We start from the raw sequence: 27,357 nt of genomic DNA, 5'->3' as shown, positions 1-27,357 counted from the left end.
TAGAAGAGGACGAAATTTCGCAATTTCGCCAATCTGGGTACAGCCAAGGTCCATAAATAAGGGTAAAAGTGGGGTGCTTTGAGGGAGGGACATTATTTGTCTACAGAAGTTGTTCTCAGATTTTTGTAAAGCTTGAGAAGATGCAAAGCCCCAGAGTTCAGCTCCATAAAGTGCAGAGCTGACACCCTTGGCAGCGTAGATCTCTAGGACTGTTCCTATTGGTTTGAACGAACTGGAACGTTGCTCCCTTAATAGGGCACCTGTGATCCTTTTATGGTTCAACAGCATCTTATCTAGATGAGGAGTCCAATCCATTTTGTCAGAGATGCGTATCCCTAAATAATCGAATACTTTTACCCTTTCCAGGGACTCGGTGTTTAAAATAGGGGGACGCACTTGCTGTTTAGGGGGATTAAGGACGAGGTATTTTGTTTTATTGGTGTTTATAACCAGGCCTCGGTCAGTACAAAAGGATTGGAAATTGTCCAAGAGTTTCTGTAGTCCCATAGGGGTTTTGGAGATTAGGAGCGTGTCGTCCGCGAAGAGGAGGGTCGGTATGCGTACCCCCGCCAGGGATGGCTCATCAGATGGAGATTTAAGTAAGTGCTCAACCACCCCATTGATGTACAAGGAGAAAAGGGTGGGAGCTAGAACACATCCCTGGCGGACCCCTCTCTCGACCGGAATACAGCCCGTTTTCTCCCCTCCAGAGCCCCACCTGATTTGGGCAAAGCTGTCCTGATGGAGCCTGACTAGTAGGGAAAGTAGATACTGTGGAAGCCCCATGTTGGCCAGAACCTTCCATAGCAAGTCCCTGGGGACAAGGTCAAAGGCAGTCTTTAAATCGATGAATGCGAGATAAAGACTGCCCTTGCCTATCACTACCACCTTCCAGTAGATCATCATAAGCCTAAAGGCCTGCTCTATCGTTCCAGTGCCTACCCTGAAACCGGCCTGAAAATCGGTAAGTATTTTATTTTCATCTACCCAGTTGAGTATCCTGAGTAGAATGACTTTACCGACAACTTTTTGGCTTACGTCTAGCAAGCTAATCGGCCTATAATTTGACGGATCATCCCTAGGGCCTTTCTTGTGGATGGGAACCACCTCTGCCCCCTTCCATGACACGGGAATGGGGGCACCCCTACAGATGGCCAGAAGGAGGGAGTGGATTAATTTGCCCCAATTAACACCATCAGATTTTAGCAGGTCCCCGGGGATGCCATCTGGTCCTGCAGCTTTTTGTGGAATGATGGAGTTGATAGCATATTCTACTTCCTTCAATGTAAAATCCGAATCGGTAGGGAGAAGAATATAATCAGTGTAAGGAGAGGATTGGGCTGACCCTCTTCCATGCATGTCATTTTGGCTGGAATAAAGTTTGGTAAAATGAGCCTCCCATACCTGGCCCGGAATGTTGCAGGTTACAAGGTCGCTATCCGGTCTGTTTCGTGCCCTTATGGTGTCCCAGAAGGATTTAGAGTCTTTTTTCATACTGGCTTCCTTAAGGGTTAGCCAGTAGGTATCCTCCCACTCCCTTTTAGCTACCCGCAGGGCCTTTTTATGGTCTCTTCTGGCAATTTGGATTAGTGGGGGGGACTTCCCTTTGACTGCCTCTATTAGGCGTGATTTGGCCTTCCTGCATATTGCCGAATACCAATCGTGTTTGCCTTTAGGTTTAGGTTTCAGTTTCCCTGAGGGCAATTGTACCCAAAAGAGGTCCCCAATAGTTTTTACGGCAGCTTCAAAAATAGCGGTGGCCTTGTCTGCTGCTATAATTAGATTAATAGAGCCAATTTCGGCTTGCGTACCCTTAACCACTTCGTCTATTGTGGATAGTTTGTCGATGTTGCACATAAACTTGCTCCACTTTAGACGCCTGCCACAAGTGGCAACAGTAATCCCCTGTGGGCGGCTGAGAGGGACTGGCAGTACTTCAATGTGCCAAGGATTTTTTAAAGATAAGGAGAGTGGGTTATGGTCGCTCTCTATGGTATTGGTAATAACCATGTCGTTAACATGGCTCCAAAGGCCCCTATCCAGCAGAATATAGTCAATCCGTGTGCATTGACCAACTCTGTTAAATGTGGGAGCACCCAGGAGGTCAGATCGAGTGCGACCATTGGCAGCTCTTAATCCAAACTCCAATGTGAGTGCATTTAGATGGATTGCACTGCGAGTCCAGCGCTTGATGGGTGGGATAGAGAGGGTAGGGATACCCCATCTGCTATCCTCTTCTCCTAGATCTGGAATCCCTTCTAGGGGAAGTGGTTCATATGTACAATTAAAATCCCCTGCTACTAGGATATGTCCAAGTCCACTCTGCTCTCCCAACTGAGCCTCAAGCTCCATCATTGTGGGTGAAATACACCCATTTTTTGTTCCCCTGATATAGACATTGTAAAGGTCAACAATTATACTTCCCCGTAGACCCAGTAGGGAGACACCAAGAATATCCGGGGTTCCTGCCTTCTTAGTAATTATCCTGCAGTTAAGCAGGATACTTATCCAAATAATAAGCCCCCCCGATGGCCGTCCCTTCCCTGCCTTAGATTTTACTGCTGGTGTAAAAAAAGTGACAAACCCCACCCGGTGCAGTGGCTCTGTGGCCCATGTCTCTTGAAATATGCAGATTTTGTGGGCATCAACCAGGGCATTCCAATCCGGGAGGCCTAATTTCCTTGAGATCCCAGCAAGGTTCCAACTAAGGATTTTTAACTCGCCATGTGCTGAGTTTCCGTCTGGAATCACAGTACAATGGGGGTTGGATGAATCTGCACTGTCCCTAATTAGTGTAGATGGTGACACCTCTAAGTTTGTGGGGAGAGAAGTTCCCAGCACTGCATCCTTCATGTCGATGTTTGCATGAGGGAGGTTAGTATCTAAGCCTCCCTTAGGAGAAAGTCAATCAACCTCATCCAGTACACAGTACCTATTTGGATGGGCAAACTGTGTATAGGAGGGGTTAAAGGACAGGGATGGAAACGAATCCTGCCTTGGCTGTTGCCAATGGTGATTGGCGGTGAATGGTTGCTGAGGAAGTTGCTGCCACTGCTGAGTAGATTGGAAAAAAGGTGGTAAGGGGTGGAGAGGTTGTTGCCACTGGGGGCCAACATGGTGCGGGACAAAAGGTGGGAAGTTAGGCGGCTGCTGCCAGTGGTTAGGGGCATATTGAGGGGGACGTACAGGCCCTTGGTTACTTGGGATAATTGGCCGGTGGAAGTTGGGTCTTGTTGAGTTGGGGAGGAAGTAAGACAAGGGGAGTGATTTAATCTGGGTGGCAGGACCGCTGTTAGGTGCATTGCAGATGAGTCGCAGCCCCCACATCCCTAAAGTTAACAGTAATTACATCCCCTGGTATTGTTTTCTTACTCCTACCCACCCAATCCCCTCTACGTACAGTAAGAATTTCCCCGCTCACGCTACTAGGCAGTGGTTTGTGTATTTGGAGCCACTGGGCACATTTATTTCTTAACTCTACGTAAGTCTCTTTGACTCCTTCCTTCAGTGGGGGGACAGCAGTTAACACGACCACAAAAGGAGAAACTTCTGGTGGCAGACTAATAGACTTATAGCGGGTCTGCCTTGGCTTAGGAGCTTCAGAGTTATTGGTAGAGTCAGAGGCTAGGGTATTCGTAGGTTTCCCTTTGGGATCCGTAGTTTGGGAGGTGTTAGATTTGGTACCAACGGCTAATTGCTGCACAGATAAAGGATTGCTCACCGCTTTTGTATTGGAAATAGGTGGCGGTTGAGCAGGGTTGTTCCCTGGATGGGGAGAATGTGATGCAGCTTGGTCCTTGGAAGAGGGAAAAATTTTCGCTTTATCAATTGTGGGCTTAGTGACCTTAGCTGGCGGTTGGGAATTGGGTGGTGGTTCTCTATACCCTTGTTGCTGGACAGGCCATTTAGTATTAATGAGCGATGTTAGCCTATCAAGTTTGGAAACCAAGGGTTTGATTTGGGCCGCAATTGTAGCTTCAAGATCATGCTTACGGTCCGTGACCATGTTTTCGACCCAACATGGGATGCCAGGCGCTGTGTGTGGAGTGGGTGTTACCAAATTATGGTTACTAACTTTGACTTTGGTCTTCTCCTTTGGTTTAGACTCCCTAGTTTTGGACTTGGTCACTACTTTTATGGGGATAAAAGCAACCTTTCCCCTGGAATCACTGGGCACGTGAGGGGTCGACTTGGCAGTTAACCCATCCAGGCCCGGCTCAGTCTCTCTGGGTGTCCGACAGGCTTCTAGGTCTGGGGTCGCCTCCAGATCCACAAAGGACGGGTCCGACTCCGAACAGGTAACTGACAAGTCGACAGCACTCGGTACTGTAACAGTGCCTATGGTGGACAAGGGCAAGGGCAAAGAGCACTTGCTCGAAGCTTGCTGAGAGGGTGAATTTGCATTAGCAAGGGAGCCCAGGGAAGAACGCTTGGCATTCATGAGGTCCAGAGAGACTCTTTTCTCTAGGAGTACAATACTCTTGTCAATTGTCTCATTTACCCGTGAGATGAAAAGGTCAATGGGACCAGTCACTTGCGCTACCTCCGTAGCTTTTTTGGTACAGCTTCTTGTTTTATGCCGCATGGTTGGCGTTGAAGATGAAAATGCTATACCAGGTATTGGATGGCAGTGGCCTCAAGAAGGTTAAGTGGCAATCGGCCTACCTGGATGGTGGATTCAGGGCCTGGGCCGTCCTCTGCCGTCCTTGAACGGCCTTAAACGGCCCGCTCTTTGCCCGGTCTTCGCCCCGGCCTTAGCCCCGCGCGCGTCCCGCGTGCGCGTTATCCACGCGAGTTATGAAGGCAGGACAGGAGAAGGGGGCGGGAAGAGGACCAGCTGCGGCCGATCCACGCCGCTTGGAACGCTGGTCCTCGCAGTCCCGCCTCTATCCTTGTAGGCAAGATGTTGTGCTCCAGGGGCCGCGTTGGTGCACAATGCACTTGTGGAAAAGCAGGAGATTATTTTCCAAGAGGAGTCCTTGCCTGCGAGCGGCTCCCGCGAAGCGGGGGCCGCGAGGCGTGGTTGGAAGGTCGTGGCTTGGCAAAAAAGGTCGGGCAGCAGCACTCAGGAGCAGCGCTTCCTCGTTGCAGAGGGTCACAGGGCTCACTCGCTCCACGTAGGTGTTAAAAGGAGGAGGAGGGGGCGGGAAGAGGACCAGCTGCGGCCGATCCACGCCGCTTGGAACGCTGGTCCTCGCAGTCCCGCCTCTATCCTTGTAGGCAAGATGTTGTGCTCCAGGGGCCGCGTTGGTGCACAATGCACTTGTGGAAAAGCAGGAGATTATTTTCCAAGAGGAGTCCTTGCCTGCGAGCGGCTCCCGCGAAGCGGGGGCCGCGAGGCGTGGTTGGAAGGTCGTGGCTTGGCAAAAAAGGTCGGGCAGCAGCACTCAGGAGCAGCGCTTCCTCGTTGCAGAGGGTCACAGGGCTCACTCGCTCCACGTAGGTGTTAAAAGGAGGAGGAGGGGGCGGGAAGAGGACCAGCTGCGGCCGATCCACGCCGCTTGGAACGCTGGTCCTCGCAGTCCCGCCTCTATCCTTGTAGGCAAGATGTTGTGCTCCAGGGGCCGCGCTGGTGCACAATGCACTTGTGGAAAAGCAGGAGATTATTTTCCAAGAGGAGTCCTTGCCTGCGAGCGGCTCCCGCGAAGCGGGGGCCGCGAGGCGTGGTTGGAAGGTCGTGGCTTGGCAAAAAAGGTCGGGCAGCAGCACTCAGGAGCAGCGCTTCCTCGTTGCAGAGGGTCACAGGGCTCACTCGCTCCACGTAGGTGTTAAAAGGAGGAGGAGGGGGCGGGAAGAGGACCAGCTGCGGCCGATCCACGCCGCTTGGAACGCTGGTCCTCGCAGTCCCGCCTCTATCCTTGTAGGCAAGATGTTGTGCTCCAGGGGCCGCGCTGGTGCACAATGCACTTGTGGAAAAGCAGGAGATTATTTTCCAAGAGGAGTCCTTGCCTGCGAGCGGCTCCCGCGAAGCGGGGGCCACGAGGCGTGGTTGGAAGGTCGTGGCTTGGCAAAAAAGGTCGGGCAGCAGCACTCAGGAGCAGCGCTTCCTCGTTGCAGAGGGTCAATACTATCCATGAGTGACAGGTGGGTGGCATCAAGAAGTAGTGGGGTGCTAGCATCAATTGAAGAATCCCGGGAGTCCAGTGACAAGTTTTCTGTACCCACCTCGGGGTGGTTGTCTAGCACTGTTTGTCCTTTGTTGGCCAGAGCACTGGCCTTGGGGAAGAATTTTTCCAAAGTGCTAGAGCACTGTTGGCCAGCCTTGCTCCTGGATACCCTGGTGGTCATATTGAATTGAAGTTAGCAGGGGTCGCAAACCTAAGGAGGTAAAATGTACTTGGAAGGAGCACGGCGTAAGAGGGATGGCCCGGTCCGGTCTCTGCCGGCCTCTAACGGCCTAAAACGTCCCGCTCTTTGCCCGGTCTTCGCCCGCACGCGTCCCGCATACGCGTCTGGAAGCTGGGCTAAGTAGGAGGAGGAGGGGGGCGGGAAGAGGCACCAGGTGCGCGCGATTACCTGGCGCAAGCACCTCGGAGGAGCACGGGGGTAGGAATAATGATTTCTCTTTCTGGCAGAAATTAAACTGCGCAGAATACCCCTCGCCTGCATACTCATGGGGTGATGATATTTATTGAGATAAAGACCACATCAGGTCAATTTTTTCTGCTTCACCTGGGCCAACTCATGCCCTGAAGCCCAAACAGCCAACTTATTTTTGTTGCTTGTTTGTAGGACAGTAGGCACTATTTGTTAGAACTGAGTAGTAACAGTAGGGATCGCTATATGGTCCTGATGAGTAAGCAGTAGGGGACTGCTTACGAAACATGTCGACTAGGTAGTAGCTAATGCTCTACCACACAACCCCTTCTTAATGTTCCCAGCTAGAGAAGCTAATAAAATTGTTTTTTTCTACTAAGCCAGGGAATTTTTAACTTTTTTTCTATTTTTTCACTTTTTGCACACTCACTAGTTAGTGTTAGGTCCCTACACTTTCACTGATACCCACGCACCTACACATAGCCTCTGTCACATCTTAGTGCTCCCGCGTATTCCGTCTGGTCGTAGCACGCCCCGTCCCGTTATAGGGGCGGGAAGACCCCTATGATGAAGCATGACACTAACGGTTTTTTAGTGTGTGAGGGGTATTTTAACAAGCACATTGTGCTCCCATCTTTCCATGTGTAAGAGAGAGCCTAGCACCTTTTAGAAACGGTAAAAATTAAAAAATCATCACTTTTTCACTTTTTTGATAGAATCTCTGTGGTTAAAAAAGCAAGCACCTCTGGGCCTCGCAGTCCCGCTCCCGCTGGCTGCCTCGACTCCCTCAGCTGCTGGCAAAACCCTGGAGTGGAGCACACGGGCTCAGGCAGAGTTCCGTTCCTCCCAGGCACAAGTCAATCCGGCGGCGATGGAGCACACGGGCTCAGCGTTCAAGGGTCCCAGTGGTGAGATGGATAGCAGTGCAAAGAGTTCTCCTCCACGTTTAAGGGCACAAACACGACTGCGAGCGGCACCTAAGATGCAGTTCATGCTGCTTTTCAGCCGCCAAGGCAAGCTGCGGCTCCAGAAATGGTATGTGCCATTGTCAGATGAAGAGAATTAAAATGACCATTACATTTGCGTACAGTTTTACTAATAAAACTATACAGCACACAAACGATAATTTGTGGAAATGGCATCACCTAGTGTATTGATTTATTTTGATCATATTAAGATATTTGTTGCCAACAAACTTCAGAATTAACAACAAATGTGCTTCATTTGTGTTTCTTAATTCTGATATATTCTGAAATGCTGGCCCAGTTCATTTAAATGTTGTGTGCTAGAAAAAAAACCTTTCCAGTATCCAACAAGATTGTTGCATACATTTTATCACTTTAAAGTCCGAGAAAGAAAAGTAAACCCCAAGCTTCATTGAAAAACAGAGCTTGACATTTGACCTCTGTCTTTGAATGCACAACAACTGCGACAAGATGAGAACAAGATTTACAGGCCTGTTTGCAGGGAGAATAACTTGTGGAAGAATACAATGAGAAGTAGGGTGAAAAGGCTTTGCTTATTGGGAGGGGCGAACTGAATTTGGGCAGCCTAAAACAAATAAAGCCAACAAATAGAAAGCCTGAAAATGTGAGTTACAAACCACAAGGCCAAGAAGGGTACGCAACGGACAGAATGCCAGGAAAGCATTGTGAATGTCCCCAACATGTCTTTAGCAAACCAGACAGCTGCGCTGTTTGGTATGCTTCGACCTAAATATTATAACATGCAATCATTTCGCGGACCTGTCCTATTTAAGTTTTCAGGTGATTAATTGAATATTATATATTTTTTTACCTCAGGTGTCACAAGCGGCTGCTGAGCTTCAACAGTACTGTATGCAGAACGCCTGCAAGGATGCACTTCTCATAGGAATGCCAGCCGGTAGCAATCCATTCCGAGAGCCAAGATCCTGCGCTTTACTTTGAAATCAGGTACTGAGTGAGCAAGAAATCCTAAGTTGTGGCATGCAGTTTATGAATAATGTAAGTTTGGAGGCAATGGTTATGTGCACAAAAAGCAGACAAGATTACTCTTCTGATCCTTTAGCACGCTCACACTTAAACTGATTCTTATAGAAATTGTAATTTATGAGAGTGCAATATTGGTCCCAGGATAGATTTTTGCCTTGTTTGTGCAAACCCTACATTGCCAGATAAGGGCTTCATGCGTTTTTTTTTATTATTGCCGAACATGTATGAAAATAGAAACTTTTATCCAGCAGTATGAAACTTCTTACCATGACGAAGATTATTTGACCTTGATTACCTTTTAAATAACCAGATACATTATTGAGCTGGTGATGACACTCTGCTGTATGCTTCATTATTCCATTTCATTTAAATAAGCATGGACGTTACAAACAACAATCTAACGCCTTATTGTTTTTTATTAAGTTTAGATACATTTTTTAATTATGGATGCTCTTTTATCGAACACCAAAGTATCTTTGATTAAAAAAAAAATGGCCTGCAGTTGTGTCAGAGCACAGCTTAATTGATTACGATGTAGCTTTTTAATCTGGATGCAACCAGGAGCGACAAAGTTAGCAGACTTATGTAGAGGGCAATTGTCCACTTATGGGTTACTACAGATTGTCCACAATAAAGTAAAGTCGGTACCTGTAGCAACTACATTTGTGGTTACTCTATAACTTTGCAAATCCTTATTTAAAACGTTTCTACAACTGGTTTTGTGGGCTATCATTAGCTTTCCATATCAAAGGTGTGCAATTAAGATAAAACCGTTGTCTATGCGGAAAATGACAGCAAAAGGTGCATTGTATTTCGCGATGGGTACTTCCAAACAGCACCTGGGGTTTTAGATTACACCAGAAACCTGGGGAAACGCCGTCGTGATTATTTTATTGTTGCAGCTCACCTGTTTAATGGTAGTTACCCAATCCCTCCCCCTTACCACCCTCCTTCCCATCACTATTTTCAGGGTTCCTTACCATCTCTGTTCTCAGATGGAGCAATCTGGTTTTTTTAGGTCTGGCTTGGAAGCACCGTTGTCTGTACCTATCATTACCACGTCTTTAAAATATACACGAGCTGATTTGATTATCACAGGCATTCTCTGAAGTAAATTGGACCTCCTTGTATATAGTGTCCGCCATAGAACAACAGTTGGCTCCTTCTCTGTTTTTTACAGCATAGACTGAAGGTCCATAAAGGCAATGTTGAATAAACTGTTTGTGCGAGCTATGAGTGTTAGATTTCGCTGTGCAATGCTGCCTCTAGTGTTGAGCATTCAAAATCCTGAAGAAAGTCGTCCTTTAGAGCCCTTAAAACCGAGAGTGCCAGTTGTAGCACCTGACTGCCCTTTCATGGAGGGGAGTATGGACAATGAGGCATAATTTATTTCAGATATTGCACGTGACACCCATCTTCTTTCAGGTACCACTTCACCTTCAAAGCAAACCTCGTTACATTCTCCCACCAAGTGTGTCTCTTAACTTGACACTGTCCTGGAATCATTGCATTCACCACTAATTAATCTTGTCGGCGATTTCAATTTGAACCCTCACATTCATACAACATACCCTGTTTGACAACTCATCTCAGATCATGCTCTGCTGAACATGCTCCGTGCACAAAACGATAGTCCCGGTAAGGGAAATCTTGCACGCTATCAGACTCTTTATCAGCATTTCCCTGCCCCGCTCCCTCAGATCAAGCTCTTGTAAATGTTCTTGTCCACCACACTACAGCCCTCCCCCTTTTTAAAAACATCCCTCTCTCCAAAAGAAAACATCTAGATTCTTTAAATTAGAACATTTTCCTGGAGTTCCTAGGCAGTTGAGTGTTACTGGGCCTCGATTGTGACAATTGATGTTTCACACTGCTGCCTTGGGGGCCACTTCACTGTTAAACCCCAATTCAATTACCAAATACACCCTTTTATCCCTTGATGCTTAAGATGCGTTTGAGCAGTCCAAAGCCTTCTTAAGGAGGTGGTGTAGATGTATCCACTCACCATACACTTACAGTAGCACCAGTCAAGTTTAACACACCATTCTGTGCTTTACTTTTGAAAACAAAATAGCTTTATTACACGTAAGAAAAATATAATACATGAAAAATAAAGATCAACCATGAAAACCAGAAGTTTGTATTACTATCTCAGCCAGAGACATAACTCCAAACACTTATTGTGTTTAAAGTGCCAGCGAAGGTTAGCATGGGTGTCCGTGTTTACTGAAGATATTTGTGAAGCAGAATTTGTGACTACAATACAGACACAAAACTAGTGATTATCACTAGAGGATCATACAACAGTCGCACAAAATCAGTCATAAAGTTCATTTACTGCGTCCCTTCATAACAAAATTGTGATACTGTTCTACTTGCAGTGATGTAGTCTGTTACTGATGGAGGAGCGTTAGTGGGGTTTCAATGCACCTGCCATGAAACTGGTCCGGACTTTCTAAACTGCCCTTGCACTCCTATATTAAAGAGTGAAGTGTCCCTTAGCAAATAATGCATTCTCTTCAGGAGGTACAGTGACACTGCTCAGTATGTTTACTAGAGTGCTGTTGGTTCGGTCTTCATTGGGCTAGTTGTATGGGATAATGCCATGCACATGCCATTACACCTAGATATCTATAAAAATGGCAACACAGTTTAGGGGGGTTGGTAGATCTGCACCCACCAGGTTTAGTCCATTCCCACAGGGATGGTGGCATCCATCACTCGGCATGGTACATGCAAGGCTAAATCTGTAGCTTGTGCCAGTCTGTGGTAGGAACTAGGAGTTAAAGTGATAATATATTCTGAAAAACTTGGGCTAGAACTAAAATAATGAATTCCCTAGGCCAGGAGCGAAAGTCAAGGTCCTCTTCGAAATCTCTGGAGGCCACTAGAAGGTGCACACAAACTCCCTGCTGCTTGGAGCGAAAGGAACCATTGACAAAGTAGGCTTACTTTTACCATTGTGACAAATGTGTTATTTCCCTGGAACCTATTGGTGTTGCGTAGTACTTGATGACCCTTGACCAACTGGATGAGGGCCACTTCATGTTCTTGGAGCAGTCATAGTGCAATAGTTATCACCTGCAGTTCCCTTCAGTTAGCTGGGCTCTGTACTTGGCTGGCAGTAAGATCATTCTCCTTGCACAGGTCAATCACAACAGCTGTTTTTCAGGCGAGGTCCAGGCTTACTTCTAGTGCGGAAGGAAGATGGCAACTAGTAAAGTCCTATTCTTGGAGTACAAGTCTTCATTGCTGTACTATTGTGCAGGTCCTCGTTAAATGTTGGGAGAAACGTGGAAACCTCTACTGGTGAATGGGTCCTAGAACTCGAGGCCAGGTCTAGCCATTCAGGCTGTACACCCCTTCTCAATCTTAACCCCTTCGATGCTCATGACGGAACGGTTCTGTCATAACCACGCCAGTTTTCATTAGGGCTCAGCACCGGCGGTAAATCTGAACCGCACGGATGTGGTTAAAGCCTTCCCAATTTTTAAGGGACAGGAGTGTGTGGTCAGCACTTGCAAGAATCAAGTCTTCCTGGAACAACTACTGGGCTGTTTTGAGATGGTCTTACAAGAATGTGCAGCAGCCCAGTGTGTTCAGATTTCAAAGGTTTACAGATCACAGCTGCTGTTTCTCGGGCATTACAACTAGAGGCACTTGAGGGGCTGTGGTTCTCACCCACCCATAGACATCTGTAGTTGTGGCATTAAGAAAAGGAATGCAGAACTCACTTGCTCCTAGCTAAAGCATGGATCTTGGTTAGCCTGGCACAGAGCCAGCTGCTATTCTATTCTATTGGCCACCTTACTTCACCATCAACTCTATCACCTATACCTAGTGACCTCACACTAGGTGGCACCTCGCATACGCGTCCAGGAACTCTCTACATACTTCAAAGGCCACTGATTGCTGGAACCTGTAAGGAAGTTTAAACGGGAGATCTCTCCATTCAGTTACCCCAAAGAACCACTGGTGAAAGGAGACTGCATGCTTTATTAGAGCTATGCTGCCAGCATCATCAGCCTCTTGTAGCCCGCCGCACTTTGAAAGAGTAGTGCAATTAAAGTGTCCCTATGACTCTAGTCTCAACTCTCAGATCCCATAACTTTTTTTAACCGAAGAACAACAGTGGGCTATTCTGCTCATCGAGCTTACTGGTGGAAAACACGGTCTGGCAGAAAAAAACACCGTGCTCTGCACCTGCCTGGTTTCCTGCCAGCCTTATCTCCTCTTTATAAGAAGCCAGCAGTATCCTTGCCAGAGTCTTGCACCAGCCTGCACCCCCACCCTGCCTCCTCTTCCCCCCCCCCCCCCCCCCCCCCCCCCATTGTATGAGGTCAGACACTGGGTTTTTCTTTCTGGGACAAATGTGATTGGTATGTGTTTTTTAAATCCCGCCCCCCCCCCCCCCATCATTATAAATATTTATTTTTCAGCTGAGCGCTGGGACTGCTTAAAGTCTTTGCATGTGTATGATGGAGAAATTAACTATATAATATGCTTGCTAATGTATAGAAGTGTATGATTCTAACAGTGGTAACCTATTGGAAAAGTGCCGGGCCTGTGTCCTCACTCCAAGATATTAATGTGTTAAATTAATTGTGCCTGTTATCAGGCTTCAAATCACTGTGAGTAGCAGGCGGCGTTGTTGGACAAATCACTGCTACTTTTATGCTCTGCAGCAGGCACTCTAGCACACTGACTTGCATTACCAGCTTCAGATCCAGATGAACATTACATTCGCCAAACTAATGATTATATTTTATTTTTCAGGACGAGCTTAGAATTATCTTCCAGCAAGAAACAACTGACAAATGCCTTCCCTTCTCAAGATGGAAGCACGTTTGCTGTGCCCTTACTTTCACGTGGCCAAAACAATTTCATATATATATTTATTAGTATATGTTAATAGAGTAGCTCACTAGAACTTTTGCTAATATTTGTATCGTATTTTATACACAAACACGTTCCTTGTTTCATAAATAACCGAAGGTAGCATGCATTTTTAGCAACATCGTTTGAAATAACCAGATGTTTACATTTTACAAAAGCCTCTTTTCTTGCCATTAGATAAATGTTACATTTGCCACTTTTCTCGTTCTGCTTTTACTGTTCAGAACCACAAAATGCTGTAGTATGATTTCACATTTTTGTATAAGAGCATCCCTTAAAACAATGTTAAATAATGACACTAAGAATCCAATTTTATTGAAAAGATAATGCCTTTCTTTTCTAAATGGGGTACCTTTTTTACCTTGCCCCACTTGTAGTCTGTAGTATTGAGGGTATTTGCGTTGGTGGTCTTGCTGAGCGGTAGGTGATAACTTGACAGGGTAGACTGATCGTTGGGTGGCATCCGCATGTAGAGAGCCACACTGAGTATTTAGCCTTTGAATATACCACAACAACTTGTGCCTTCGCCTATTTGGGGACACCACACAACTTCGAGGTAGATACACAAGGAAAGGAGTAAAGGGTTACGTCCACCTACCACAACACCTGACGTAGATGGCCATCGTGCCCAAGCACACAATTTCTGAAATTGGTTACAGAGGCTTGTGGGTGGGTCACTGAAAGCGCCAGACCGAAAGCAGATGAGCTCTCCAGGGCTTAAAACAACAGATTGATTGCTGCAGATCACCTAGTTGAAAATGCATATAGCCGTACGTTGCCCTGTATTAGTTGGTTTAGAAAAAGGATTTGGCCAGTAAATGTAATTGTCTGTTATAAGGTACTGTTAATTGCCCCAATGTAGCAAATGATTAATATTATGCATTTGTTGTCTGCGCCTCCATGTGACAATTATAACTTTGTTCCTCTCTGATCTGAAGTCATTTTACCCAGCCAAGGATCACGTGGGTGAAGTTACTGCCACTCCATCTCATGCAGATGTTTAATGGGTGTACTGTCTGGTTTAATTTCTGTTGAAAATATGCCTCTGCCATGGTTCTCTCATGCATTACTTTTCTCATTTGTTGCCTCATAGCAAATTCTGCAAAATTGCTTTTTTCGTTTTGCCGAGCAGGTTTAGTTCTGACATTTCCATTGAGCGGCATAGATGTAGTTCAAAGAATACATGATTTGATAAAGTTGTAGTACCTACTGGTGAGATCTGTTGTTCAAGTTTGCTCGTGTGTAACCACTTTTCCTCAAAGAAAATATGCAAAAAAACGTGCTGGAGACCGCAAGAGAGAAAATATTAAGTTTCCTGTCTAGGCAGTTTTGAATGTTTGAATGTTTACGAGGTCAGGCATGCTTGTGAAGAGCAATTTGCATACAATGTTATACATGAATAACAACACAACACAATACATTCCAGACAGACCCACGGAGGCTGGAATCAAGTGAAAATGATTAAATACCACCCAAATGCATTCAATGTTGTCTCATCCTTTAATTTGGTTTTTATGTAAATCAAAGACTGATCATTTGTTGGCTGCATTCTGACCGATTTCCAATAAAATGTTCTATATGAATACCAACACAATACATTCCAGACAGACCCATGGAGGCTGGAATCGAGTGAAAATGATGGATTAAAAGACCACCCTAATGCATTCAGTGTTGTCTCATTCTTTCATTATTTTTTTTATGTAAATCATTCTTTCATTTGTTCTTTTTATGTAAATCAAAGAATGTTCGTTTCAGGGGTGTACGTTTGGTGCAGAAACACCTAACAAATAATCCTACATATGCATGATTATGTGGTTTTATTCTTAAAAAGAGCTGGAAACCTTCAATTTCAAAACATGTCTTTATTAGGTTTGTGGTCTAAATGTTCGAGTGTTTTGTTGAGGTGTTTTTTTCTGTTTCTAAAATAGTTTTAATCTTGATGTGCGTTTACCTTGTTACGCTGTGATTGATCTTTAGTGAAATGCCTTTGATTTTAGCTAAATACATTTTTGGAACAGGTTGTACTTTAATCTTTTTAACATTTTCCCACCAAAGGTATCAAGGCCAAATGTTGAATTTTTTTCCCCCCCTCGCATGAGCAGATTACAATGGACCTAGGGTTTGGCGATTCCTCTGGACAAAACTGAGAAATAGCCAAAATGTATCAACAATGTTTTTTTTCTTGTTGCAAGAATGCCATAAAAAGGCTCGATGTGCTAAGATCACCCCTTCTCATCTTTCAGGAACATACTGAGTTGTAAAACTTTTTTTTTTCTACACTTTTTGCAGTTCTCCAACAGGTAGTCAGTGTTCCTGTTTTTTTGGTTTCTACCCATTTGCAGTTTGTGATGGAACAGGTGTGGAAACCCATGGGTTAATGCAGAAAGTTTTACATATCTGATAAGTAGACAACATTCTTAATTCAGCTAGGGGTCATTTGTGTAGATCACATTAAACTAATTGTTTAAAGAAAAAAACAAAGGAAATTAAGTAGCAAAAAAAAGAAGTGGGTGACAGTTTTTATGGGTAATTCTCCCCTGCCCCTGGATGATTTACAAATCTAATATACTGTTAACTTCTGTCAGCTTCTTCTAACTGCAGGGAAATATAGTGCTTGTTTGTGTCTGAAAACAAGCGCTACACAGAGGCATCAACTGAGCTCCATCTTATGATGTTTCATTGTGTACTGATCATGAATGAGTTCATATGGTAAAATCTAATGACTGTTGGAATAGTGGTTATTTGTACAACTCAGGATTTGGGGTTACCCATATACCAATAATATTTTCGAATTTAGAGGGCATTGTGCAAACATTTCTTTCACAGTAGCTTACTCTTGAAAGTCAAAAATAGAGATTAATTCAGTTTGTAATAACAAGTATACTACTATTCTGTGTTTCAGTAAATTTTTCCAATTAAAAAAAAAACTTGTGTGGTTGGGCATATTGCCCGGTTAAGGAATGGCCTCAAAACGCAACTTGGAAACCTCCAGTTTTTCCTTTAACATTAATTCATTCTGATGATGTGGGTAGCTGGGATGTTTTATGTTTTTTGCTATGCCGGCAACCAGGGAAACCTTCGACCACTATGCATTTCTGAAAACTAGACAACCAGATGAGTCCAGGGTAGTTTATCCTATGTGGTCCCATTATGTTATCTTACAAATACTGCTCTGTAAATGTCAAACGTATGTTGAAAATCGGTGATTTAACCAATTTCTCCAGGGATTCACCAACGTTTTTACCACAGAGCATTCCCATACTTCATCCAATTAACCCCTTCCACGCTGATGACGAGCTGGGCTCGTCATGGCGTAGCCTCCTCGCACGCTGATGACGAGCCCAGCTCGTCACGTAACATGCGCTTTTAAAAATCTCAGCGTACGAGCGGAATTCCGCTAGCGCGCATGAGGTTAAAACAACCCCTCATTTTTGCACCTGGGTAGGTTTTCTATTACAGGAAACGATTACAATTGACCAAATTAAGTCCATGTGCTCTTTCCATGGCAACTGGTTTGTTCAGTTCTCTTCACAGGCAATAGCTGAGCCACGCTTGTGGGGGTACAGATTTCATTAGAAGTAGTTTAGTTAGACATTTATTTGCCTTGCACTGTATGTTCCCAAGGTTTTCTGTCACATAAATGTGATTTCTTTTTTTCCCCCTCCACCCATTACCACTTTTTGTGTAACCTGGTTAAGAAAACGTGCATTGGTCTGTGCAAGGCACACCAAGCTGGATTCCCTTGGGTGTCCATTTTTCAGACGCTCTTTGTTTATAGTTTTCCCTGAGTATCTGTCAACCCTGGACCCAAATATTGCAGTGATATCTTACATGAAGTCACTATTGGCTGCCTTCAAGTGCAGTGTATGAACCTTTTCTGTTCCATGCAGAAAGTACATGCATACCTGCTAGTATAACTTAGTTTGGAGCCGTGATAAGGATTAATGATGTAACATCCCTCATTGACATGTAACATTAATTCAATCACGAATATCAAGATTCCACAAATGGTGTACTCGTGACATTTCCCCACTTCCTTGTTGTGTGTTTGAGTATCTTGACTACTGGATACAAACTGTGTAGGGAGGTAGGCCTCAGCCCTCATAGTATGGCATGATTCATCATCAGATTTTCCGTTGTAGCACTCGGTAACGTACTTTTGTATTGTCTGGCATTTGTATAGCAGAGCAACTTACTTACCTTCGGTAACAATGTATCTGTAAGACATACATTATTTATTCCTTACCTTAGGACTACTCCCGGGTGTCAGACTGGATCCAGAGAAAAGTTTTCTTAGCAATACCCCTGTGCTTCGGTTGACCGGGATGAAGTTGCAGTGTTTACATAGATTCCGCACCTGTGTGCTGACTTTTATTCTGACACAACTTTCCACGCCAGAAGTGCAGAGCCATGCAAGACACTGGCCACTGATGCACATAACGAGGGCCCTGGAAGGGAGTCCCTATCCCTAGAAGTCATTTCGCAGAACTGGGAAGATGGGTGGGGCTGTAAGGAATCTATAACTAATGTATGTATCTAACAGACACATTGTTACCGAAGGGAAGTAATTTGTTCATCTGAAAGAGACCATTAGTTATAGATTCCTTACTTTAGAATAGATACCTCAGCAATACCAGCCCCGGAGGTGGGTCTGCGAACCAAGTTCACACTAGGAAGTCCTGGACAACAGAACAGCCAAAAACTCTATCTCTCTGGACTTGGCTGTCCAGGCAATAATGTTTGGTAAACTTGCGCAGGGTTGCCCACGTGGCTGCCTGGCAGATGTCAATCAGCGGGACTCCACGTCCCAAACCAGTAGTAGCTGCTGTCCCCCTGGTAGAGTGGGCGCGCAGTCCTACTGGAGATAAAAAAAATAACCGATCTTGATGCATAGGACAACCCATCGAGAGATGGTACGCTTGTGCACCGCCCAACATTTTTTGGCCCCCACTTAACCCACGAAGTGCTGATCGTCCACCCGGAAATCTTTAGTGCGGTCAAGGGATAAGGACTCTGCACGTTTTGGGTCCATGCAGTGGAGTGTCTCCTCCTCTTTGGTAGGGCGCGGAGGCGGAAAGGTGTGCAATGTGATGGTCCTGACCTATATGGCAAGAGGTTACCACTTTGGGCAGAAAAGAGGGCTACTGCGAAGTACCACTTTGTCCGGATAGACAGCAAGAAAGGGAGGTCTGGAAGAGAACGCCTGAAGCTCACTCACCCTGCAAGCAGAGGTGATGATAAGCAAGCAAGCAGCCTCCAAAGTAAGGAGACGAAGAGGACAATTATATAGTGGCTCAAAGGCTACACACATAAGATAAGTGAGGACAAGATTCAAGTCCCACTGTGGCTTTACGAATGGAGAAGGAGGAAAGAGATGAGTAATGCCCTTCGGAAATCTGTTAACAATTGGGGACTTTAAAAGAGAAGTCTGATAAGAAAGGCCGAAAGATAGCCCTTAAAAGTGCCCAGAGCAGAGCCCTGCTGGGCCAAAGTAAGAATGAAGAGGAGAACCTCTGAAAGAGGGGCAGAAAGGGGATCCACAGCCTTTGCTGTGCACCATGCCACAAATCTGTTCAATCTACAGGCATTTACCGTTTTAGTGGAGGGATGCCTGTCTGCCAAGATAACCTTACAGACTTCGGGAGGAAAGTCGAAAGCTGTTGACTGTCACCGCTCCATCTCCACGCAAGGAGGTGGAGGCTGGACAGGTTCAGGTAGTGAACCATCCCCTGCTGCTACGACAGTAAATCTGATCGAAGGATCGATGGCCATGCTCAAGAGCTCTGGGTACCAGACTCTTCATGCCCAGTCCGGAACTACAAGAATGACTTTGGCCCGGTCACGCTTGATCTTCTTCAGCACTCTGGGTAGAAGTGGTACAGGTGAAAAGGCGTACATGAGGCTGCAATTCCACTCGCGACGAAAGGTGTTGTTGCCCGAGTGCTGCCTTGGAAGCTCCAACACGCAGAACTGCTGACATTGAGCGTTCTCTTTGATGGCGAGTAGATCTAACCAAGGCTCTCCCCACTGCTGAAAGAGACCTTGCTCTACATCAGAGTGAAGACGCCATTCTTGATCCATCGTGCACGGTCTGCTGAGTTCGTCCGCCCTGGCGTTCAGGGTACCTGCCAGGAGTTGAACCACCAGGGATATGCCCTGACGTTCCAGCCATGTCCAAAGACGAAGGGCCTCTTGACATAGGGTCCATGACCCCACCCGCCCTGTTTGTTGCAGTACCACATAGCGGTGGTGTTGTCCGTGAAAACCTACACTGCTATTCCTTGGACAGAAGGAAGAAATGCCTTCAGTGTCAGATGGAATGCCTGTAGCTCCAGAAGGTTGATGTGGAGACCAGAGACCTCTGACCTCTTCCTCTCCCATGTGGCCGCCCTTTCCTAGGAGTGACTCATCTGTCACCGCTGTGAACGGAAGAGGGATCTGCCGTTGACCCAATCCTGGTTTGTGAGCCACCACTGCAACTGACGTGCAGTCCCTTCCGAGATCTGGACTACATCGGAAAGATTCCCCTGATGCTGTGCCCACTGGAACTTCAGGTCCCACTGCAGAGCCTGCATATGCCATTTTTCAAGATCCACCAGCAGGAGGCCATGAGGCCCAGCAGCCCCATGGCCGTTCTCTCAAATCTAGGTTAGAGGCTGAAATATCAGCATCATAGCCCGAATATCCCAGGCTCGCTGCTTGGGAAGATATGCCAGAAACTGCGCTGTATCCAGAACTGCTCTGATGAAAAGGAGCTTCTGAGAGTGAGTCAGGTGCAACGTCAGCACGTTGATATCGAATCCCAGCAAGTGCAGGAGGTCCGCCGTAGTCTGGAGTTGGGAGACAACAGCCTGGGACAAGCCCACCTTCAACAGCCAGTCGTCGAAATAGGAGAAGACTGGAACTCCTGATCTGTGCAGATGCGCTGCGACCACCGCCATCCCTTTCGTGAACACCTGAGGGGAGCTAGTAAGGCCAAAAGGGAGCACAGTAAACAAAGTGCTCGTGGCCTACTGTGAACCACAGGTAACGCCGGTGGGCAAGCAAGTCGGGGATGTGAAAATAAGCGTCCTGCAAATCCAACACTACCAGCCAGTTTTCAGGGTTGAGGGCCCACAAGACCAGAGCCAATGTTAACATTTTGAACTTTTTCCTTCCCAAGGAAGTGGTTGATGTCCCGGAGGTTTAAGATAGGACTCAGGCCTTTGTCCTTCTTAGGTACCAGGAAGCAGTGGTGGGAGATCGACGACGCTCCGGGGCCCGGGTCGACCGACTGATGGGGGGGAAAAGGGGAAAACTAATATGCTTCTTTGCCTTCTTCTTGTGCTTTGAACTACCCTAGGAGTGCGAAGACTTCAAGGACAAATGGTGGTGGCTCTACGACTGGTCCGGCGACCCTACCCTCCATCGGTGCAGAACGGACTGCCGGGCCTCCAAAAGCTTTCGGAACCGCTCCCGCAAAAACTTCGGGTTCAGGGCCCAGCAGTAGAAGCACAACTTCGGGTTGTGGTCGCGCTCCTGGCACCAGAGAGACACGAGATGCGGATTGGTGACCGACATCAACTTGTGACAGGAGTCACAGAGCCTGAAACTGGGCCGACGGCTGGACATCCCTCGAGCACCAGGAGTCAAAAAATCAAAAAAGATGTCGACAAAAGTCGAAAAAGGTTTAGTCAGAAAGTGACTAACGTGCACGCTCTCTCTGGATCTGTGCTGGCTGGCTCGAAAAAAGAAAGAAATGATATTGCGCAGGAGCGGCGTCTAAGTAGACACTGCGATGTCATCCCGGCGACCAGGATGCCGATGACTGATGCGGAGTTGACAGACGCCACCTACCGACACAGGAGTACTGCTAAGAAAAAAATGTCTCCAGATCCAGTCTGATGCCTGGGGGTAATTCTAAAATAAGGAAGGTATAACTAATGGTCTATTTCAGATCAGAAGTGCCACAATCGTGGATAATAAATAGGTGTACCTGTATGCATGGTTAGAGAGGTGTTTGTAGTATGACCTGTATGAGTAGTGGTAGGTGTAGTGATCTGTGTGTTGCGTCTACCTTGACCCTCTGCCATGGTCTACCGTGACCTACACAAGAAAACTAGTCTAGACTAACATTTGATTAAATCTTCATGTGTCTCTCTCACTCAGAGTCCTGGATTGTATTATGTGGGTAGCCAGGTGAACCTTTACATACGCTTCTCCATGGCAGCCTGCATAGTCTCTGGAGGGCTTGTCCTACTTGCACCATCAGAACTATGCTTTTCAAGATGGAATTTGGCTCATGATCAGCACCATGACTGCCAAAATTTTATTCGACAACTGTCAAATCCAACTCCTGTCATTGCTTGTTAAGTTGCAGGATGTTTAATGAAATCCTGTGAAAGTCCTTGAACAGTGTAAGCATTTGTACATTTTAAACCTGTGGTAAGAATCACAAGGCAGACTCTTGAGTTCCCAAAACCATTACAAGAAAGAATAATGACATTGTAGTTTGACTTGTAGGGAACTGTAGCAAAACGTGGCGGATGCCCAGCCTGCCATTATGTGCAGTGCATTGACTATAACAGACTTGTAATACGATGGACGGAACATCTGCCACAATGTGACTGTGGATGAAGTTAACAAGTATGCTGCAGAGCAAAACGCACATCTAAACCTCTGCTGGCTATTCCACATAATGGACCTAGTGGGCTGTCGCCCTGGTACCCAGTTTGTGGCGCCTCTTGACATTGAGAAGGCTTTTGATACCCTACTGTGGCCCTACCGATACAGTTATTATACACGCACCCCCTAGTCAGAGTACGTACCCGAATAGTGGGTGATCAGGATAGGCGAGAGATCATGCAGCAGCATGGCATCCCCATAACTCACTATTATTCCCGGTAGTCGCTATACTCTATATTGAGGGGATACTGGAGGTATTTAAGTAATGTCAGGTCTGCAAGTAAACTAGAACAAGTACTGTTTGTTCCTACTGTACCCCCGTCACTTAAGCAGGCCCCGTATTTAAGGGCCCTATAGGTTGGGACCCTACCACATTTAAATACCTGGCCATGCAGCTCTAAAATGCTAAGCATGACCTACGAAAGGGTAACCCAGATAGATGTATGGCTACCTTATGGAGAAGGCTCCTTTTTGGCTCTCTGCTTTCCACTCTTCCCGCTGGGACAAGTGGCCATACTCCAGATGATAGTCCTCCCTAGACTGCTATATCTCTTTATGGCCCTTCCCTTTAGTTTGGCGTGGACATTCTTCAGGGCCCTGAAGTCCACCTTTTCAGGACTAATTTGGGGCGCCCAAAGCGGGCCATTTTCAATGGATAAAGCCATGAACCCCTTAGCCCTGGGTGATATGGGAGTACCCAACCTGGAAATTTACAGTGTGGCAATGCAGCTGGGCTGGATGGCACAATGGTTGGCGGTCAACTCCGATTTGGAAAGACAGGACATAGTGCACCTCCTTGGCGATAGGGATCTTCTTAGCACACTATACCTAAACGCCAGACCTACGGTGCCTTATACAAGAGGCTTTGAATAATAAAAACCTGCTGGGGTTTATACCTTAGAAGGGCAGGAACAACTGTCTTGTACTGCCGATCTCACACTGCGGGTGACGCCAGCACTGGCAGAAGTAGCTGACAAACGCACCACCCGGGCTTTGCGTCTGGCCTTTTCACCACTTTGCAGGACTTGTTCATTGGAGGTGAGCTCCTCCCATCCCCTGCCCTCATTTATTTATTTATTTTTTAAACTTATAAAGTGCAAACAAATGCCCTTGGGCGTCTCAGCGCTGTGGACTAAGCAGTAATAGGCTGGCTTATTGGTTAAACAACCATGTTTTTATCAGCTTGCAAAAGTGCAACAGTAATTGGCATGAACGGATCTGCAACGGCAGCTCATTCCACAGTCTCGCTGCTGTCGCCACAAAACGCCTGTCTCCCCAGGACACTGTCTTTGTTCGTGGTACCTGTAACTGATATGCAGTCAGGGAATGAAGTTGTCTATTGGGACAGTATGTTGATAACTGATTTATCAGAAACTGGGGGCCTAGTTTACGTGAGACTTTGAAGTCAATGCTAAGAGTTTTTAATTTTATGCGATTTCGAACTGTCAACCAATGGTAATTTCTAATCACGTGAGATATGGGCTTAGTTTGGGGGCCCCTGACAACATTCTAGCGGCGGCATTTTGAACAGTTTGCAGTTTGTTGATTACCTTGCTTTGTGCGTTGGCGAACAGCCCGTTTCAATAGTCCAGGGATGACATCACTAGCGTACTTTCCAAAGTTTTTCCTGCGCTTTCTGGAAGATAAGGAATAATTTTCTTGATGAGTCTGAGTTTTTAAAACGCTGTCGAAACGACTTGATTGGCGTGAGAGCCAAAATTCAGACTGTCATCGAACAAAACTCCTAAGTTCCTAACCTTGGTGACCGGGTTGGGCAAGGTTCCCAGTGATGATGGCCACCAAGAACTGGACGATGAAGGGGACAGCTTTCCAAAGCTCATGACCTCCGTTTTCTCGGAGTTCAGTTTGAGGCAGTTACTGGCCATCCAGTTACTGATGGCCAGCATGCCTTCTTGAAAGCACTCTGCCACCTTCTCTCCATCGTTTTTTACTGCTAGCACCAACTGGGTGTCATCCGCGTAGGATGCAAGGCCCATCCCATAAGCTTTTATGACTCTTGCTAGGTCCAACACATAGATGTTAAAAAGTGTCAGACTTAGGGATGAGCCTTGAGGAACTCCACACGGTAGAGTCAGTTGGGTTGATTGAAAGGGGCCTAAGGTCCCCACCTGAGTCCTATCTGAGAGAAAGGAGGAGAGCAGTTCTTTTGCCCTGTCTTGAATGCCCATAGCCGAGACACGGTCGATCAGAATGGAATGATCGACCGTGTCGAATGCCGCTGATAAATCCAGCAGTATGAGCACAGCTGTACCTCTTTGGTCCCTAATAATTCTGATGTCTTCAGAGGCTTTAATTAAAGCAGTGTCAGTGCTGTGTAAGTTACGGAACCCAAACTGCGTATCATCCAACAAGTGATGGTCCTCAATGAATTCGGAGAGTTGCAGATTCATTGCCCTCTCTGCCACCTTGGCCAGATAAGGTAGGCTAGCTATAGGTCTATAGTTTTTAATATCCTCTGGATTCAGGTGGGGATTTTTAAAAGTGGTTTGAGGAAGGTGTTTTTCTGCAAGTCAGGCTAGATCCCAGCTGTAAACATAGAATTATAGATTTGCGTTATCACTGGTGCTACTAAATCGAAGACTGGGCAAGCACTTTTGGTGGACATGAATCTGTGGCAGAACCTGACTTTAGAGTTTTCATTATGTTGGCAATATGTTGCTCAGTGACTATATCAAATCGGGTCAAGCAATGTTCTGGGGGGCCAGAAAAGGCTGACTGTATTTTACTTTTGTTATTAGTTGAAAATTCCGAGTGAAGAGGGCAGCCGAGCCTAACACAGCCAAAAGGCAAAGACCAGACAGAATGGCGCTGTCTGCAATAAGCAGGCGGAAGCCGAAAAGGGAAGCTCAAGGTCACCTAGGAAGAACCATCCAGTGCCCCTCGGGGACAGACCACCCAGAATGGAAATATAACTCAGGGACCATCTCATCCCACAGGGAGGAGAGGTAGAACTGAGTGCAAGGCCTACTGGAAGGAGCTGACCAGGCAAGGATGCTGTCACACCAAAGCACCCAGAAGGCACAATGGTGCAGAAAAACAGTAGGTCAGCACCAGCAACGGAGCCAGATGCCGAGAGCACCTTGGAAGGATGCGCTCGGGGCAAGCCAGACGTCAGAGCAAGAAGGCGAGAAGGGGCTGGACACACTCCAGAGAGGTGTCTGCACCCACAGGCCAAAAAGAAGTGGAACCAGGAAGAGCCAAGACTTCCGGCCACAGACAGCAGGCCAGACCAGGCAAACAGCGCAGTGACCCCATAAAGGGACACCCCGGGGCGCAACTCGAGCCATCCCAAGTCATCAGCAAGAAGATTGCAACTGTAACATACCGTAACACCACGGAGAACAGACACCCAAAGGCTATCACAACTCCACAGTGCATAACCGCTATATAACAGCTACCATTGCCCCAGATAGGGCATGTCACGTCCCAAAACATGGGAACCTCTTAGGAACAAACGTCCACAGCAGGTGACGAGCGTGGCTCAATGGTTAGAGCGGCAGACCCTGATGCAGAGGTCTGGCCCGGGACCAGGGTTCAATTCCCGCCCCGGCTGCTCTTGGACTCAATCTCCCCGGACCTGATAATTCTCGCCTCGGTGCCTATTCTAATCATGGGTCCCACTCTGTTCCTCTGGGCAATAGCTTGCTTAATCTCCACAACGGCCCCAGCAGCGCTTGGATGCCTGGCTTCACCTTGGGGGTGCCCAGAAGTGGAGATCTCTCAGGAAAGCCAGGAAGGGTTTTATTTATTTATTTATATGCTTATATAGCGCTGGACTCGACCCCCGAAGGGGTATCTCTGCGCTTGGTTCACCGTAGATGCCTAAAGACTGAGTCAGGAGGTGCACAAGAAAATTAGGCTGTCAAAAATAAATTTGTTTTCAGTGATTTTCTAAAGGCCAGATAGTTTGTATTTTGCCTCCGAGTAAACGGGACTGTGTTCCAGAGGGTGGGTCCCTTGTATGAAAGTGCTCGACCACCTTGTCTTGCCTTTCTAATTAGGGGAATCTAAAGCAACAGTTGGTTGCTAGACCGCAGGAGGCGTCCAGGTTTATAGATATTACATTTTTCAGCCAGATATTTAGGACCCGAGCCAAAAAGGCTTTTATGTATGATACAGCAAATTTTAAACTTAACCCGCTGGCGAATGGCAGCCAGTGGAGTTTCTTTAATAGGGGACGTGAAGGTGATCTGGGCGGGGCATTGAGGACCAGTCTTGCTGCAGTATTTTGAGCCACTTGCAGTCTGCCGAGCTAATCTTCATTGGCAGATATAAAAAGGCCATTACAATAGTCCAACCGGCTGACTACAAGGGCCTGGACAAGAATCTTTCTGTAACTGTCAGGCAAAAACAGAAACGCGCGTCTCAGGAGTCCGATGACCCGAAAACAGGACCCAGTTACCTGATTCGCGTGTTCTTTTAACAATAGTGCCTGTTCTAGCCACACGCCTAAGTTCTTCACTGTCTGCTTGGGACATGGAACAGGTCTTAACTCCAATGACCACCGTTCCGGTGACCATAGGAGGAGGGCTTCACCAAAAACATGACCTCGGTTTTGCCCACATTACATTGTAGGCAATTGGAGGCCATCCAGTCAGACACCGCTCTCATACCTTCCGCAAAATAATTTTTAATTGCAGGAGTGAGGGTCTGGAATGGAAATAAAAGCTGAGTGTCGTCAGCATACGACACTGGAATGAACCCATATGCTCTCACAATGTCAGCTAAGGGGGCCACATACACATTAAAAAGTGTAGGGCTTACGCATGAGCCTTGGGGGACCCCCTTAGTGAGCTCCCTGAAGATGGAATGATGGGAGCCAAAACTGACCCTTTGTGAGCGGCCTGATGGGAAACTCTCAAGCCAGGACAGAGCCAAACCTCCTATCCCCACCTTCTGCAGATGACCGAGAAGAATTTCATGTGATACCGTGTCGAAGGCAGCGGACAGATCTAACAGCACCAGAATCATAGAGCCTCCTATCCTGTGCCATCCTGATGGTATCTGTCACGGAGAGGAGAGCTGATTCGGTGCTGCAATTGCGTCTAAACCCAGATTGAGTATGGTCAAGACCCCCCGAAGCCTCGATGAAATTAGACCGATGGCTATTCACATGCTTCTCAGTCATCTTGCTTAAATACGGCAGAAGAGAGATGGGGTGGAGGTTGGATAGGTCTGTCCAGGGTAAGGCCGAGTTCTTACTGATGGGATTCACTACAGCTTTCTTCCAATCTTGGGGTACCTGTCCTTCCTTAAGAGAGAGATT

At 46.6% G+C, this 27,357-nt stretch overlaps 1 protein-coding gene across 1 annotated transcript in view; it reads left to right on the top strand.

The window, feature by feature from the left end:
- The window catches only part of GNG10 (G protein subunit gamma 10), a 65,639-nt gene extending 50,569 nt beyond the window's left edge, over positions 1–15,070 (top strand). The window contains exons 2-3 of the mRNA XM_086962066.1: positions 8,340–8,471; positions 13,287–15,070. Of these exons, the coding sequence (XP_086818192.1) occupies positions 8,340–8,465 (126 nt within the window). The 3' untranslated portion in view covers positions 8,466–8,471; positions 13,287–15,070. The remainder of the gene's footprint in view (positions 1–8,339; positions 8,472–13,286) is intronic.
- Positions 15,071–27,357: the final 12,287 nt, after the last annotated feature.

This window comes from Lissotriton vulgaris, chromosome 3_1, assembly GCF_964263255.1.
Source record: "Lissotriton vulgaris chromosome 3_1, aLisVul1.2, whole genome shotgun sequence".
NCBI lineage: Eukaryota > Metazoa > Chordata > Amphibia > Caudata > Salamandridae > Lissotriton > Lissotriton vulgaris.
The sequence above is the reverse complement of the archived record's forward strand: the minus strand, read 5'-3'. Positions and strand labels throughout refer to the sequence as shown.